This window comes from Rhinoderma darwinii, chromosome 4 (genome assembly GCF_050947455.1).
Source record: "Rhinoderma darwinii isolate aRhiDar2 chromosome 4, aRhiDar2.hap1, whole genome shotgun sequence".
Lineage (NCBI taxonomy): Eukaryota > Metazoa > Chordata > Amphibia > Anura > Rhinodermatidae > Rhinoderma > Rhinoderma darwinii.
In genome coordinates this window covers 276,862,435-276,879,002 of record NC_134690.1, presented here as the reverse complement: position 1 = coordinate 276,879,002, position 16,568 = coordinate 276,862,435, and the positions used below count along the sequence as shown (strand labels likewise).

General features: G+C 46.1%; 1 protein-coding gene across 1 annotated transcript in view; it reads left to right on the top strand.

Annotated features, from left to right (window-relative positions):
• The window catches only part of QPCT (glutaminyl-peptide cyclotransferase), a 121,658-nt gene that overhangs the window by 34,047 nt on the left and 71,043 nt on the right, over positions 1-16,568 (top strand). The window contains exon 4 of the mRNA XM_075862536.1: positions 9,182-9,361. Coding sequence (XP_075718651.1) covers positions 9,182-9,361 — 180 coding nt within the window. The remainder of the gene's footprint in view (positions 1-9,181; positions 9,362-16,568) is intronic.

Sequence of the window (16,568 nt, the reverse complement as noted above, 5' to 3'; positions counted from 1 at the left end):
CCACGGAAGACTCGGATGTACCTATGCAACTCGGGGCCTCCGTGTCTCCCCAACAACGTAGAGACTTCCGCAGGAAGAATGGTCTCTGCTTCTACTGTGTGGAGGACAAGCATCAAGTGAACAACTGTCCTAGGCGTAAGAATAAGCAGCCGGAAGAACTTCCGCGCCTAAGTGATCATCGGGGAGGTCACTTGGGCGCACAGGTATTTCCCGTAAAAATGAAACCTAATAAGATCTTGCTTCCCTGTCAGGTCTCTTTTGGTGGTATGTCTGCTACCGGCAGTGCCTTCGTGGATTCAGGGTCTTCTGCTAATATTATGTCTGTGGAATTTGCTATGTCTCTAGCTATGCCATTGATTTATTTGCCTAAACCTGTTCCGGTAGTGGGTATCGACTCCACTCCACTTGCTAATGGTTATTTTACGCAGCATACCCCTGTTTTTGAAATCCTTGTTGGCTCCATGCATTTGGAGCAGTGCTCTGTACTGGTGATGCAGGGATTATCGTCCGATTTGGTTTTAGGCCTTCCCTGGTTGCAGTTACATAATCCCACGTTTAACTGGAATACTGGGGATCTTACCAAATGGGGTAATGAATGCATGACGTCATGTTTTTCTGTTAATTTTATTTCTCTCCCTGAGGAGGTGAACACTCTACCTGAGTTTATTCAGGACTTCGCTGATGTTTTTTTCTAAAAAGGCCTCTGAAGCGTTACCTCCTCATAGAGAATACGATTGCGCAATCGATTTGATACCAGGAGCTAAGCTCCCTAAGGGTAGGATATTTAATCTCTCTTGTCCCGAACGTGAAGCCATGAGAGAGTATATCCAGGATTGCCTGGCCAATGGTTACATTCGCCCCTCTACTTCGCCGGTAGGTGCTGGCTTCTTCTTCGTAGGGAAGAAGGATGGTGGTCTTTCGCCGTGCATTGATTACCAAAATTTGAATAAGGTCACTGTAAGGAACCAGTATCCCCTTCCTTTGATTCCTGATTTCTACAATCAGGTTCAGGGGGCCCAATGGTTCTCTAAGATTGATCTACGGGGGGCTTATAACCGCATCAAAGAGGGGGATGAGTGGATGACTGCGTTTAACACGCCCGAAGGTCATTTCGAATACCTCGTCATGCCCTTTGGGTTGTGTAATGCTCCCGCGGTCTTCCAGAATTTCATAAATTAGATTTTAAGAGACTACCTGGGGGTATTTCTTGTAGTGTACCTTGATGACATACTTGTGTTTTCCAAGGACTGGTCCTCCCACATTGAGCATGTCAGGAAGGTGCTCCAGGCCCTTCGGGAAAACAAACTGTTTGCTAAGACCGAAAAATGTGTGTCTGGGGTGCAAGAGATACCATTTTTGGGTCAAATCCTCACTCCTCATGTATTCCGCATGGAGCCCGCCATGGTCCAGGCTGTGGCGGAATGGGTCCAACCTGCCTCCCTGAAGGCGTTACAGTGCTTCCTGGGATTCGCTAACTATTACAGGAGATTTATTGCTAACTTCTCGGTCATCGCTAAGCCTCTTACGGATCTCACTTGCAAAGGTGCTGATCTCCTCCACTGGCATCCTGAGGCTGTCCAGGCTTTTGAGGTCCTTAAGAAGTGCTTTATCTCGGCCCCAGTGCTGGTTCAGCCCAACCAAATGGAGCCATTCATCGTGGAGGTTGACGCCTCCGAGGTGGGAGTGGGTGCTGTATTGTCCCAGGGTACCAGGTCCCTCACCCATCTCCGTCCCTGTGCCTACTTCTCCAGGAAGTTTTCGCCCACTGAGAGTAACTATGATATTGACAACCGCGAACTCTTAGCCATTAAATGGGCATTTGAAGAGTGGCACCACTTCCTGGAGGGGGCTAGGCACCAGGTAACGGTCCTTACCGACCACAAGATTCTGGTTTTCTTAGAATCTACCCGGAGGCTAAACCCGAGACAAGCTCAATGGGCGTTATTTTTTTTTACCAGATTCAATTCTTTGGTCACCTATAGGGCTGGGTCTAAAAATATTAAGGCTGACGTACTGTCGCGTAGCTTCATGGCCAGCCCTCCTTCGGAGGAAGATCCTGCTTGTATTTTGCCTCCAGGTATAATCATTTCCTCTATTGATTCTGATTTAGTCTCCGAAATTGCGGCTGATCAAGGTTCAGCTCCCGGGAACCTTCCTGAGAACAAGCTGTTTGTTCCCCTGCAATTCCGGCTAAGGGTTCCTAGGGAAAATCATGACTGTGCACTATCTGGCCATCCAGGCATCCTGGGTACCAAGCACCTCATTGCCAGAAACTACTGTTGGCCTGGGTTGCTTAAAGACGTTAAGGCCTACGTCGCCGCTTGTGAGGTTTGTGCTAGGTCCAAGACTCCCAGGTCCCGACCAGCGGGCTTACTATGTTGTTTGCCCATTCCCCAGAGACCTTGGACCCATATCTCCATGGATTTTATCACCGATTTGCCTCCATCTCAAGGCAAGTCGGTGGTGTGGGTTTTAGTAGACCGCTTCAGTAAGATGTGCCACTTTGTGCCCCTCAAGAAACTACCCAAAGCTAAGACGTTAGCTACATTGTTTGCCAAACACATCCTGCGTCTCCATGGGGTCCCTGTCAATATTGTTTCGGACAGAGGGGTACAATTTGTTTCATTGTTTTGGAGAGCCTTCTGTAAAAAGTTGGAGATTGATCTGTCCTTCTCCTCTGCCTTCCATCCTGAAACTAATGGCCAAACCGAGAGGACTAATCAGTCTCTAGAACAATATTTAAGGTGTTTTATCTCTGACTGTCAATATGATTGGGTCTCATTCATTCCCCTCGCCGAATTTTCCCTTAATAACCGGGTCAGTAACTCGTCAGGGGTCTCCAGCTTTTTCTGTAATTTTGGGTTTAATCCACGGTTTTCCTCCGTTTCACCTGGTAGTTCCAACAATCCCGAGGTAGAGATCGTTCATCGGGAACTGTGCACAGTGTGGGCCCAGGTTCAGAAGAACCTAGAGGCGTCCCAGAGCATACAAAAAACTCAGGCAGATAGAAGACGTTCTGCTAACCCCTTGTTTATGGTCGGGGATCTGGTGTGGTTATCGTCTAAGAACTTGCGCCTTAAGGTCCCGTCCAAGAAGTTTGCTCCCCGGTTTATAGGGCCGTATAAGGTCATTGAAGTCCTCAATCCTGTCTCCTTCCGACTGGAGTTGCCCTCATCTTTTCGAATACACAACGTGTTTCATGCCTGCCTCCTTAAACGCTGCTCCCCATCCTTGGCTCCCTCGTGGAAACCTCCTGTCCCCGTTCTCACCCCTGAGGGGGTGGAATTAGAGGTGGCCAAGATTGTGGACAGCAAGATGGTCCAAGGCTCCCTCCAGTACCTGGTCCATTGGAGAGGATACGGGCCTGAGCAGAGTACTTGGGTACCCGCCCGGGATGTTAACGCTGGGGTATTGGTCAGGAAGTTCCACCTTCGTTTCCCCAATAAACCAGGTCCACCTAGAAAGGGTCCGGTGGCCCCTCATAAAAGGGGGGGTACTGTAAAGGATCTGCCAGGCACAGCTTCTGTGTATACGCCCATAGGTAATCAGTCTGCACCTGCTTCTATGTCTGTGAGACTGACTCGATCTTCCACCACTCAGGATGGCAGGCTTAGGAGTGGGAGAGCCTATCACAGCCTGGCCAGACGGAGCTAGCTCCCGCCCTCTGTCTATTTATACCTGCCTTTCCTGTTCCTCCTTGCTTGTGATTATTCTCGTGTGGTTTCCTGGCCCTTCTGCAGCTTCTGAACTATTTGACCCTGCTTCATACTGACCCTGGCTTACTGACTACTCTCCTGCTCTGCGTTTGGTACCTCGTACACGCCTGTCTTGACTCGGCTTGTTCACTACTCTCCTGCTCAGCGTTTGGTACCTCGTACACTCCTGGTTTGACTCGGCTCGTTCACCACTCTTGTTGCTCACGGTGTTGCCGTGGGCAACTGCCCCATTTCTTTGTGTACCCTTGTCTGCTGTCTGTCGTGCACTTACTGAGCGTAGGGACCGTCGCCCAGTTGTACCCCGTCGCCTAGGGCGGGTCGTTGCAAGTAGGCAGGGAGAGTGGCGGGTAGATTAGGGCTCACTTGTCTGTTTCCCTACCCCCATCATTACACATATATAGAAAGTTTATTAACTCTTTAGGTGTTTCACAGGAATTTAGAGCAAAGTAGAGGTGAAATTTACATTTTATTTTTTTTGTCAGAAAATCCTTTTTATTAAAAAAAATTCTGTAACACAGAAGGTTTTACTAGAGAAACCCAACTCAATACTTATTGCCCAGGTTCTGCAGTTTTGAGAAATATCCCACATGTGGCCCTAGTGCGGTAATGGACAGAAACAATGGCCTCCGAAGCAAAGGAGCACCTAGAGGATTTTGAGGCCTCTTTTTTATTAGGCACCATGTCCAGTTTGAAGAGGACTTGTGGTGCTAAAACAGTGGAAACCCCCCAAAAGTGACCCTATTTTGGAAACTAGACCCCTTGAGGAATTCATTGTAGTTTTCATGGGGTGCATGCGACTTTTTGATCAGTTTTTATTATATTTTTAAGAGGCGTGGTGACTAAAAAACAGCAATTCTACTATTGTTTTTTAATAATTTTTTTTTTACAGCGTTCACCGTGCGCTATAAATGACATATTCACTTTATTTTGCGGGGCAATACGATTACTTCGATACCATATGTTTATAGTTTTTTTTATGTCTTATGGCGTTTTCACAATAAAATACTTTTTGTAAAAAATCATTTACTTTTTGTGTTACCTTATTCTAAGAGCCATAACTTTTTTATTTTTCCATCAAGAAAGCCGTGCGAGGACTTGTTTTTTGCATAACGAACTGTAGTTTCGATCAGTACCATTTATAGGTACAAGCGACTTTTTGATCTATTTTTATTCCATTTTTTTGGGAGATGAAGTGACCAAACAATTGTGATTCTGGTATGGTGTATTATTATTTTTTTTTATGGCGTTCACCGCGTGGGATAAATAACAAAATAATTTTGTAGTTCAGGCTGTTACGGATGTGGCGATACCAATTGTGTATAGTTTATTTGTTTATTTATTTTTTTTATTAATAATAAAAGTACTAATAAGGGAAAAAGGGGGATTTTTACTTTTATTACTCTAAAAACTCTTATTTTCTTATTTTTACACAACTTTTTTTTACTTTGTCCCACTAGGGGACTTGAGGGCAGGAGGCCCTGATCACTATTCTAATACACTGCACTACATGCGTAGTGCAGTGTATTAGAGCTGTCAGCTACTCACTGACACAAGCATAGTGGGTCCTGACTTTGTCAGGACCCACTAGGCTTCCGTCAATGGCATAGCCGGACGCCATTGTTAGGCGTCCGGTTGCCATAGCCACCATCGCTGCCCGCTATCATGTAGTGGGCCATCGATGGTGGTTTAACCCCTAAGAAGCTGCCATCGCTATTGAACACGGCTTTTCAGGGGTTAATCAGCAGGGACACTGATCGGTCCCTGCTATGGGAGCTGCGGCAACCGCTGTACAAAACAGCTGTCACAGCTCCTGTATATGACAGGAAGACAGCCGAAATGGCCGTTCCTCCCATGACGTACTATTCCCTCATGGAGCGTGAACGGGTTGTTTACCATGACGGAATAGTACTTCCTTGAGCATTAAGGGTTTAAGAAACTAAGTAGCATAAATCTAAAATTGTTCTTATCTTGGTTAAAAAAAATATTGTTTTTCAAAATAAAAACCACTGTTGTTATCTACATTACAGGGCCTATCAGATTAGGTAAGAAGATAGGGCATTTATAATCTGGTGACAGAGCCTCTGTAATCTAGGGGTATAGTCAGCATTTTGATCCCACAGTTTTTTTGCTACATTTCTTTGAATTAAGCCATAAAAATGAAAATCTACATTTTTTCACATAAAACATTCAATGTTTTCATTTTTACAAGTAATAAAGTAGAGAAAGCACCCCAACATTTGAAAAGCAATTTCTCCCGATTACGGAAATACACCATATTTGGTCATAAACTTATGTTTGAACACACGGCAGCCCTCAGAAGGGAAGGAGTGCCATTTGGCTTTTGGAGCTCAAATTTTTCTATAATGGCTTTCGGTGCCATGTCGCATTTGTAAAGCCCCTGAGGAACAAAAACAGTGGAAACCCCCCAAATGTTACCCCATTTTTGAAATGACATCCCTTATGGAATTTATCTAGGGGTATAATTACCATTTTGGCCTCACAGATTTTTTGTAGAATTAATTGGAAATAGGCTGTGAAAATGAAAACCTAAATTTTTTCCCCAAAAAATTTAGTTTTAGCTTAGATTTTTTTCATTTTTACATTGACTAAAGGAGAAAAAGCAACCCAATATTTGCAAAGCAATTTCTGTTGAGCACGGCAATACCCCATATGTGGACATAAATTGCTGTTCTTTCCCACGTTATGGCTTAGAAGGGAAGGAGCATTATTTTGCTTTTGGAGCTCAAATTTTGCTGGAATGGTTTGTGGCGCCATGTCACATTTGAAAAGCCCCTGCCGGACCAAATCAATGGAAACCCCCGAAAAGTGACTGCATTTGGAAACTAGAACCCTGAAGGAATTTATTGAGGGGTATAGTGAGCATTTTGACCTCACCGCTTTTTTTTGCAGAATTTAGTGTAATTATTGTGTGAAATTTTTGGGATAAAACGTGGACATTTTTAATTTTTACAAGGAATAAAGGAGAAAATACACCCCAACATTTGAAAACCAATTTCTCCTGATTACGGCAATATATGTGGTAATAAACTACTTTTTGGACCCACAGCAGGGCTCAGAAGGGAAGGAACACCATTTGGCTTTTGAAGCTCATGTTTTTCTGGAATCGTTTTTAGGTGTCCTGTCGCATTTGCAAAGCCCCTGAGGGACCAAAACAGTGGAAACACCCCAAAAGTGATCCCATTTTGAAAACTAACACCCTCAAGAAATTTATTGAGGGGTATAGTGAGCATTTAGACCCCACAGGTTTTTTGCTGAACTTAGTGGAATTAGGCCGTGAAAATGAATATCAAATTTTTTACACGAAAATTTTGTTTTTTTCATTTCCACAAGGGATAAAGGACAAAAAGCACCCCAACATTTGTAAAGCAATTTCTCCCGAGTAATACCCCACATGTGGTCATAAACTGATGTTTGGATACACTGCAGGGTTCAGAAAGACACGAGCGCTATTTGGCATGCAGATTTTGCTGGTTTGATTTTTGAGCGCCATGTCACATTTGCAAAGCCCTGAGGTACCAGAGTACAGTGAAAGCCCTCAAGAAGTGAACCCATTTTCGAAACTACACCCCTCAAGGCATTTATAATTTGCCTGGACATATGACAGGGCTCAGAAGTGAAGAGCACCATATGCATTTGCGGCCTATTTTGGTGATTTTCGCATTTTTGGCCCACAATTGCAGGGCTCCGAGGTCAAATAGTAAAACAAACCCCCAAGTAGGGATGCACGGTGCAAAGAAACTTCGATACTGTTTCGATACTGTGCATCCCCAAACGGTTCGATACCGTTATTTCATGTATTTCGATACTTAGCTGCGCAGCCGCACAGCTCAGTATTGTAACTCATGAATGTATGAGAGCGGGGCTGCGGCTAAGTAATACATCCATTGCCCCGCTCCGGAGTCCTGACAAGTGCGCGGGGTCAGGAGGATGCGATGCGGCCGGCGCTGCACTAATAAGCTGCGGCATACTTAGGTATGTCCTAACAACTGCCTGTGTACTATCCGTACACAGGCTAATGTACTGGAATATAGATATATGCCTGTGTACTATCTGTATATAGATATATGCCAGTACATTAAAGTTTAAAAAATAAAGTAAAAAAATAAAGTAATGTTAAATAAAAAAATACACATACACCTTTTTTACAATAAAACATTAAAATAAGTCTCAATACATAAAATATACACATTCAATATTGGCGCGGCCGTAATAACCTTCACAACAATTTTTTTGCATCATTTATGATGTGTACACTGTATAAAAATAAAATAAAAACTGCTTTCTATCAATTATTGTGGGGCACAAGGTGTCAGGTGTCAGGTGTCACAAGGTGCCAGTTCAGCACGGTGTCACCTGTGACATAAAGATGACACCGGCGGCTGATGTCGCAGGCTCAGCTTCTGAGTCTGCGCCATCTTGTTTCTGGGGACAGAAGCCTTTTAGACCCCGCCTCCAAGCGGGACCTAACAGGCTTTCATACTTTGGCAGACAGGAGGCCATTGTTAGGCCTACGGTCTGCCGTAGCAGTCATTGTAACCTCTCGATTACATCGCTGGGTTCCGATCTGCTGGTAAAACCCCATAGATGCAGCGTTCGCTTTTGAGTGCTGCATTTTAGGGGTTAATCGGCCAGATCGGAGACTAGCTCCGGTCCTGGCCATGGAGCAGGGTGTCAGCTGCAATATACAGCTGACACCTGCTGGTGATGGTGCGGGCTCAGCTTCCGAGCCCGCACCATCATTATCCTGTTCTATTATATTGCTTAGACATGTGACATGTCGCCAAGGGGTTAACGCCCTTTTACACAGGCCAATGATCAGGCAAATGAGCCTTTCATATGAAAACAGGGAGATGTGTAAACAGCGAGATGTGTTGCCGACATGATGGAAATGTATGGGGACGAACAATCCTAGTAACGATCACTCATTTACATACATGACCAAGCATCTCTCCTTGTGGAAGGAACAAACAAGCATCGATCAACGAGTTACCTTGTTGATCGGCGCTCGTTTTCGCATACCATATTGGTCTGTGTAAAGGGACCCTTACACAGATCTCTGCACTGACTTCTGATGACATTTACATAACCTTATTACTGATCTGTGTTGTAGATCTATGGGATTATTCTGTGCCTCCATGTGCCTTAAATATCATACGAAGGTAAGCATTCATGGATTAACTTGGAATTTGTGAGAAATAATATTGTGACATATTCCAACCGATGTTATAATATGGGGTTATCCTACCATAGTAACATGAGGCTTTACGGTTTTGGGACCAAAACTGGGAATAGACTAAACAAAAGCAAAAAATGCACCGAAACTGCTAATTGTGAATTGGGCTCACACTTTTCACTGAGGTTTTTCAGACTAGCTTGTGCAATGAATTTATGACATTAACCACTTACGACTTCTGATTCTCAGATATGCTTTTTTCTTTATAAAGGGGATAAGCTCAGGATCAAAACCAGATCTTTCCCTTCAGTTAATTTTTTTTGACGGTGAAGAAGCGATTCATCAGTGGACTCCATATGATTCTCTGTATGGCTCTCAACATTTAGCTCAGAAGATGGAAAATACTCCACACCCACCCAATGCTGAAAACACAAATCAGCTCAATGGCATTGTAAGTATTATGCAGTGTTTTATGTGCTTTTTAATGATGTGTACATGATATATACATTTTGTACAAAGTTAGTAGTCTTAATAACTAATGCTGAACATACATATTAAATAAATGTTGTCTAAACGAACCAACAGATTTTGGTGGGATCATCCAACAATTGAATGTGTGTTGAGGAAGCGTGACTCTGTCCCCTGAAGGCATGCTGGAAGAATCAGGCACATTGTATTTCAATATCCCCAATCTTTTGTACCCCTAGAGATAAGCTCTGTCAGAGATGTCTGGAAGTGGATGGAGTAGTTCCTGCCCTTGTTGAAATGAATGTGCATGTTCGAGCTATCCGAGTGTGCCTGTTTATGGGAGAGTCAGGCGCAAACGAGCATTTATCTGACAGCTTAACCCCTTAATGACCAGCCTATTTTAAACCTTAATGACCAAGCCATTTTTTACGTTTTTCCATCGTCGCATTCCAAGAGCTATAACCTTTTTATTTTTGCGTCGACATAGCTGTATAAGGTCTTGTTTTTTGCGGGACAAGTTGTATTTTTTAATAGCACCATTTTGGGGGACATATTATTTATTGATTAACTTTTATTAACTTTTTTTTGGGGTGGAATAGAAAAAAACCTGAAATTTCGCCACTCTTTTTCACGTCTTAAATCTACGCTGTTTACCGTGTGATATAAATAACACAATAACTTTATTCAGCGGGTTGTTACGATTGCAACGATACCAAATTTGTATAGTTTTTGTATGTTTTACTACTTTTACACAGTAAAAACGCATTTTTTTCAAAATTATTTGTTTTTGGGTCTCCATATTTGTATAGCCGTAACGTTTTATTTTTTCGCCGATGCGGTTGTGTGGGGGCTTTTATTTTGCGGGAAGACTTGTAGTTTTTATTGGTACCATTTTGGAGTAGATGCGACTTTTTGATCACTTTTTATCACATTTTATTTAAGTCAGGATTCACAGAAAACAGCAATTTTTCGTTAGTTTTTAATTAAATTTTTTACGGCATTCACCATGCGGGTTAAATAATGTAATAGATTTAGGCCTCATTTACACGAACGTAATATACGCGCGTGCGTAATATACGCACCTATATTAGTCAATGGGGCAGTTTAGACGATGCGTGAATTGCGCTCAGCGCGTGTGCGCAGAAAAAAACTCACGACATGTTCTATAATCGTGCGTTTTTCGCGCACTCACGCACCCATTGAAGTCAATGGGTGCGTGAAAACCACGCATGCCGCACGGAAGCACTTCCGTGCGAACTGCGTGATTCGCGCAAGTGCTGTCAAACTCCTGAATGTAAACAGAAAAGCACCACGTGCTTTTCTGTTTACAAACATCCAAACGGAGTGTCAAATTCGAGATGAGCGCACCGAACTTCACCGGGTTCGGCCAAACTCGTTTTGACCGAAACCGGTAAAAAATGTTCGGGTACGCGACGTCAGGAGACAGTCACTGTCCACGGTGCTGAAAGCGTTAAACTGGTTCAGCACCATGGACAGTGACTTCCGCTCCGAAAATCCATGAACCTGTTAAAAAAAAAAGACGTTCTGACTTACCGATAACTCCGGTCCGACCTCCCGGGATGACAGTTCAGTCCAAGTGACAGCTGCAGCCAATCACAGGCCAAGCACAGGCTGCAGCCAATCACATGCTGCAGCGGTCTCATGGACTGCGGCGTCATCCTGGGAGGTGGGGCCGGATGACAAGAGAGGGACGCGTCACCAAGGCAACGGCCGGGAGCCCGGACTGGGGGAAGCAGGAAGTTCTTGGTAAGTATGAAAGTCTTTTTTTATTCACAGGTTGGTGTATATTGTGTTCGGCATTCACTGTCGAGGGTGCTGAAAGAGTTACTGCCGATCAGTTAGCTCTTTCAGCACCTTGGACAGTGACGGGCGTCGACTAGCCTCATCTCTATGATGGCGGCTGCGCGAAAATCACGCAGCCGCGCATCATACACGGATGACACACGGAGCTGCCAAGTGCCTTTTGCGCGCGCAAAAAACGCTGCGCTCGTGTAAATCAGGCCTTATAGTCGGGTCGTTATGGACGCGGCGATACCAAATATGTGTAACTTTTTTACTTTTGTTTTTTTAATAGTAAGGCTGGGTTCACACGAGCACATTAACGTCCGTAATGGACGGACGTATTTCGGCCGGAAGTCCCGGACCGAACTCAGTGCAGGGAGCCGGGCTCCTAGCATCATAGTTATGTACGATGCTAGGAGTTCCTGCCTCTCTGCAGGAGAACTGTCTCGTACTGTAATCATGTTTTCAGTACGGGACAGTAGTTCCACGGAGAGGCAGGGACTCCTAGCATCGTACATAACTATGATTATAGGAGCCCGGCTCCCTGCACTGAGTTCGGTCCGGGACTTCCGGCCGAAATACGTCCGTCCATTACGGACGTTAATGTGCTCGTGTGAACCCAGCCTCAAGCATTTTGTAAGGGGAAAAGCTGGGTTTTTCATTTTTTTTTCAAATTTTTTTTAAATTAACTTTATTAAACTTTTTTTTAACTTTTTTACTAGTCCCACTAGGGGACTTTAATATGCGATTCTCCGATCGCTATTATAATACACTGCAATACTTTTGTATTGCAGTGTATTACTGCCTGTCCGTTTAACACGGACAGGCATCTGCTAGGTCATGCCTCCGGCATGATCTAGCAGGCATTCGCTCCAGGCAGACCTGGGGGCCATTATTAGGTCCCCAGCTGCCATTAGAGACACAGACACTCGGCGATCGTGTCGGTGGGAGAGAGAGGGAGCTCCCTCCCTCTCTCCAAAACCACTCAGATGCGGTGCACGCTATTGTGCACCACATCGGAGGGGTTAAACGGGTGAGATCGATACTAATATCGATCTCACACGGCAGAGCAGGGACGCCCCCAGCCCTCAGCTACCTCTGGCAGCTGAGAGCAGGGAGATTTGACGCTCCCTGCTCTGTTTACTTTATCCTGATGCAGTGCCGTAAAAAGGCATATGCATCAGAATAAAGCCCGTTAGTGGCCGCCGTTAAAAGGCGTATTGGCGGTCACTAATGGGTAAAACATTATTTTGTTTTCGGGTCTAGAATCCTCTATTGAATAATTTTATAATATATCTTTAGAAGAGTTGGAGCTCCGTTCTTCTTATACAAGGCTTAAAATTCCTCTGCCTCCCTTCTCACAGCCACTAGGAGAAGTTTACTGCGTGCAGATTTATGCAGCTCCCTTTGAACTAATTGAAATAAATTTGTATGTAGTAAGCTCTGCCTAGTGGCGGCTGCTGGCAGCTCGAATTATATCATTTAATGGGGATTTCCCACTATTATAATCATGTCTTATTGTACAGAATGCTGCAACTAAATCATGTCTTCTTTTTAAACTTATTAGCAAATGTGTAACGTTTGCTTGTAAAAGACCCCCAAAGTACCATTGTTTTGAATTTGTTGCCATTAGCTATGTCCTCCTGCAGTTCATGTTCAGATCAACGCCCGCAGTTGCCACAATATCACAAACAAGTTGAAAACTGGAACGTGTACAGGAGAGCACAAGTCAGGTGAGAGGTTCTGCTGGACCGCCTATTTTCAGTTTTCCTGCCTTCCAAAAAGATAACTGAGCCACATGAGGGATAAGAAGAATAATCTACCATAGGATGTTTCTGAATACACAGTAGGCTTGCTTAGGGTATGTGCACACGACCTCTTTTCAGACGTAATGGAGGCGTTTTACGCCTCTAATTACTCCTGAAAAGACGGCTCCAATACGTCGGAAAACATCTGCCCATTGCTTGCAATGGTTCTTACGATGTTCTGTGCAGACGAGCTGTCATTTTACGTTTCGCTGTCAAAAGACGGCGCGTAAAATTACGGCCACGTCAAAGAAATGCAGGACACATTTGGGACGTAATTGGAGCCATTTTTCATTGACTCCAATGAAAACCAGCTCCAATTACGTCCGTAAAAGACGCCGCGAAAAACGCGTGCACTTGTAAAAACGTCTGAAATTTAGGAACTGTTTTCTCCTGAAAACAGCTCCGTAATTTCCGACGTATTTGGCGTTGTCGTGTGCACATACCCTTATGCATATGGGTGAGGGTTGGTTCAAAAAAGTGTCTTATGGTGGGAAAACCCCCAAGGCTATGTTCACACAGGGCGGATATGCTGCATAAACGTACACAGCGTAACCGTCCTGGAACCCGCAGGGAATTCCAGCCAAAACACTGCACCAAATGGTGGCGCAGATTCTCGGGCGAAATCTCCACTTTGAAAAGACTGGGAGACGGATGCGGTGCGGCCGGTTATTGGCTGCAGCCATCACATGGGTTGAAAGGTGGCAGGAGAATAGAAGAAGCCGTCGCTGTGACAATGCCCGGAGGGTAAGTATCAGGGGTGGGATCCGGCCGGTTCGCCCCGGCTCTCCCGAACCGGTTCTTAAAATGACAGCCGATGTGCAGAACCGGGTGAAGCGGGAAGCCGGAACAGGTCCAGTCCCCTGTACTCAATTGTATCCACGTCCTTAGGACGCGGATACAATTGAGTTGACTAGCGCTGCCCTGGCGAGGCACATGATGCCTCGCCATTCGGCGCTTTAGTGATGATGCAGTCGGCACGATGATGATGACGTCATCGTGCTGCTTCATCGTTCCGATGGAGGAGGACTGACGTCGCTGGAGGATAGCGCGGCAACGGGACAGGTAAGAAAATTGTGTTTTTTTCCTTCTACTGTGGGCACTACATAGGGGACTATACCGGGAACAAGAACTACAGAAGACTATATAGTGAAAGAACTACAGGGGACTATATAGTGGACAGTAACTACAGGGGACTATATAGGGGACAGTAACTACAGGGGACTATAGGGAACAGTAACTACAGGAGACTATATAGGGAACAGTAACTACAGGGGACTATATAGAGAACAGTAACTACAGGGGACTATATAGGGAACACTAACTACATGAGACTATATAGGGAACACTAACTACATGGGACTATATAGGGGCCCTTATCTACAGGGAACCCCTCAGGGGGCCCTTATCTACAGGGAATGCCACAGGGGGCCCCATCTACAGGGTAACGCCACATAGGGCCCATGTAACGTTCCCTGTAGATAGGGCCCCCTGTGGCATTTCCTGTATATAGAGACCCCTGTGGCATTCCCTGTAGATAGAGACCCCTGTGCCCCTGGGGCATTCCCTGTAGATAGGGCCCCCTGTGCCCTTCCCTGTAGATAGGGCCCCATCTACAGGGACCGCCACAGGGGCAAAGGGGGCTCTATCTACAGGGAACACCACAGGGGCTCTATCTACAGGGAACGCCACAATGGGCTCTATCTACAGGGAACGCCACAAGGGGCTCTATCTACAGAAAATGTCACAGGGGGCCCTATCTACAGGGAACGCCACATGGGGCCCTATATACAGGAAACGCCACAGGGAGCCCTATCTACAGGGAATGCCACATGGGGCCCCATCTACAGGGAGAACGCCACAGTGGCACAGGGGGCTCTATCTACAGGGAACTCCACAGGGGGCCCTATCTACAGGGAACGCCACATGGAGCCCTATCTACAGGGACCGCCACAGGGGGCTCTATCTACAGGGAACGCCACAGGGGGCTCTATCTACAGGGAACGCCACAGGGGGCTCTTATCTACAGGGAACACCACAAGGGGCTCTATCTACAGGGAACGCCACAAGGGGCTCTATCTACAGGGAATGCCACAAGGGGCTCTATCTACAGGAAACGCCATAGGGAGCCCTATCTACAGGGAATGCCACATGGGGCCCTATCTACAGGGACCGGCACAGGCGGCTCTATCTACAGGAAACGCCACAGGGGGCTCTATCTACAGGAAAACGCCACAGGGCGCCCTATCTACAGGGAACGCCACATGGGGTCCTATCTACAGGGAATGCCACAAGGGGCTCTATCTACAGGAAATGCCACAGGGGGCCCTATCTACAGGGAATGCCACATGGGGCCCTATCTACAGGGACCGGCACAGGCGGCTCTATCTACAGAAAACGCCACAGGGGGCTCTATCCACAGGGAACGCCACAAGGGGCTCTGTCTACAGGAAACACCACAGGGGGCTCTATCTACACGGAACGCTACAGGGGGCTCTATCTACAGGGAATGCCACAGGGGGCTCTATCTACAGGGAACGCCACAGGGGGCTCTATCCACAGGGAACGCCACAGGGGGCTCTATCTACAGGGAACGCCACAGGGGGCTCTATCTACAGAGAACGCCACAGGGGGCTCTATCTACAGAGGACGCCACAGGGGGCTCTATCTACAGGGAACGCTACAGGGTACCCCATCTACAGGGACCGCCACAAGGGCACAGGGGGCTATATCTACAGGAAACGCCACAGGGACTCTATCTACAGGGAACGCCACAAGGGGCTCTATCTACAGGGAACGCCACAAAGGGCTCTATCAACAGGAAACACCACAAAGGGCTCTATCTACAGGGAACGCCACAGGGGGCTCTATCTACAGGGAACGCCACAGGGGGCTCTATCTACAGGGAATGCCACAGGGGCTCTATCCACAGGGAATGCCACAGGGGGGCCTATCTACAGGGGGCACTATACAGGGAACACTACAGGGGGCACTATACAGGGAACGCTACAGTGAATGCCACAGGGGGCACTATCTACAGGGAACGCTACAGGGGGCCCTGTCTACAGGGAACGCTACAGGGGGCACTATCTACAGGGAACGCTACTACCTACTGAGGGCTCCATGGGGAGCATTATCTATAGAGGTCTCTACTGGGAGCACTCTCTACAGAGGGCTCTACTGGGAGCACTATCTACGGAGGGCTCTATGAGGAGCACTATCTACAGTGGGCTCTATGAGGAGCACTATCTACAGGGGGCACTGTGTGTGGTGCATTACTTTACAGTGTTTGACACAATTTTACTCAGGGGCACAGTGTATGTTACTATTATATTCAGGGGCACAGTGTGTAGCACTATTATATTCGGGGACACAGTGTATGATACTATTATATTTGGGGGCATAGAGTGTGGTACCATAAGAATTTGCTCTTCGTTTATAGGTGCAGAAATGTAGAAAAAGTGAGCTTCCGAAGACATCTGAGCAGCAAATTTACCCTTTTCTGCAGAAATGGGTCATGGCCAGGAGGCATCATAGAGTTCTGGACCAGATGGAAAAATAAAGAGAATGACTAGAATCTGA